This window comes from Opisthorchis viverrini (assembly GCF_000715545.1).
Source record: "Opisthorchis viverrini unplaced genomic scaffold opera_v5_298, whole genome shotgun sequence".
Taxonomy (NCBI): domain Eukaryota; kingdom Metazoa; phylum Platyhelminthes; class Trematoda; order Opisthorchiida; family Opisthorchiidae; genus Opisthorchis; species Opisthorchis viverrini.
In genome coordinates, this window is record NW_008751950.1 from 373,344 (window position 1) to 374,414 (window position 1,071).

General features: G+C 42.8%; 1 protein-coding gene across 1 annotated transcript in view; it reads left to right on the top strand.

Moving 5' to 3' along the window:
• T265_09652 (hypothetical protein) overlaps positions 1 to 1,071 on the top strand; it is a gene marked incomplete at both ends in the record, with an annotated part of 5,958 nt that continues 4,887 nt past the window's right edge. Inside the window, one exon of the mRNA XM_009175792.1 lies at positions 1 to 33. Within this exon, the coding sequence (XP_009174056.1) occupies positions 1 to 33 (33 nt within the window). The remainder of the gene's footprint in view (positions 34 to 1,071) is intronic.

Consider the following 1,071-nt stretch of genomic DNA (forward strand, 5'->3'; position numbering starts at 1 on the left):
ATGATTACCCATTCGGTTCCAAGTATTTTCCACGTGAGTCCAAAAGATTGTTTGTGAAAGGGACCGAAATCGGCGAGAAATGAACCAATCGATTGAGAAACTGACTGAAAACACTGAAACTATTCATGGTAGGTAACGCTTTTGGCTGAAGATATTGCTTCTTACAGAAGAATTACTAGGGGAGTAACTCCGCCCTTTATATTGCGACTGTTCTGAGTGAACTGTAATATTTGTTCGCAACAGGTACTGCTCATTGGAATTTCATCAAAACAAACATGTCTTAGGGTCAGGCAGCTCGGCTCAGCATTTTTCTAAACCTTTCCAGACTAACTTTAGCAAACGGAAGTAGGGTTACCCATTCTATCCTGTGTGACTGAAAGGCAGTTGCAAAACACTCATACAGAAGGAGGGAAATGAAACGAAACTCACTCTTACAATGGCATTTTGGTCTGACTGCCCTATGGCCCATTGTTCCTAACAAACCGTCTGCAAACACAATCATGTAGTACAAGGCTGATGCAGCGCATGTTCGACAAGATTTATCTTGCGCTCCAGCTCTACTGACTCACTGCCCATCAGTCATCCGGTGCCTTCATCTAAAGTCTACTTTCCATCATGTGGAATACGAGCGAAATGACAGGCCGTATCATTTCTAATCGTCTGTCTGAACCTATTAGCGAGTTGCTGCCACAGGTGGATGAATGCCACCAAGTGCTACAGGCACATAGTTTACTAAACGGGAAAAATGGTGCCATCTTCTATTGTCCGTTGTTTCGTTCCGTCGAATCCTAAAACCCAGTGTTGAAAGGTGAGTTTTGTCCGAACTCGGGCAACAACTAACTGGTAATTCGGCATAAAAACCCCTCTAGGTGTGGGTGCCGCTGATTCGAGATTTAGACAGCTTTCCCAAGGTTGTAATGTCTGTATGCCTGGAAGTTGCACACTTTCCGAATTGAACTAATTGTACCAAATGTTAACCGGTTCCGACAGAGCGATTCTTATTTTTTATGGGGAATAAAAGTGCGGAAATATTAGCGAATATATGCTCTTTTGCAAACTATTTTGGTTTTT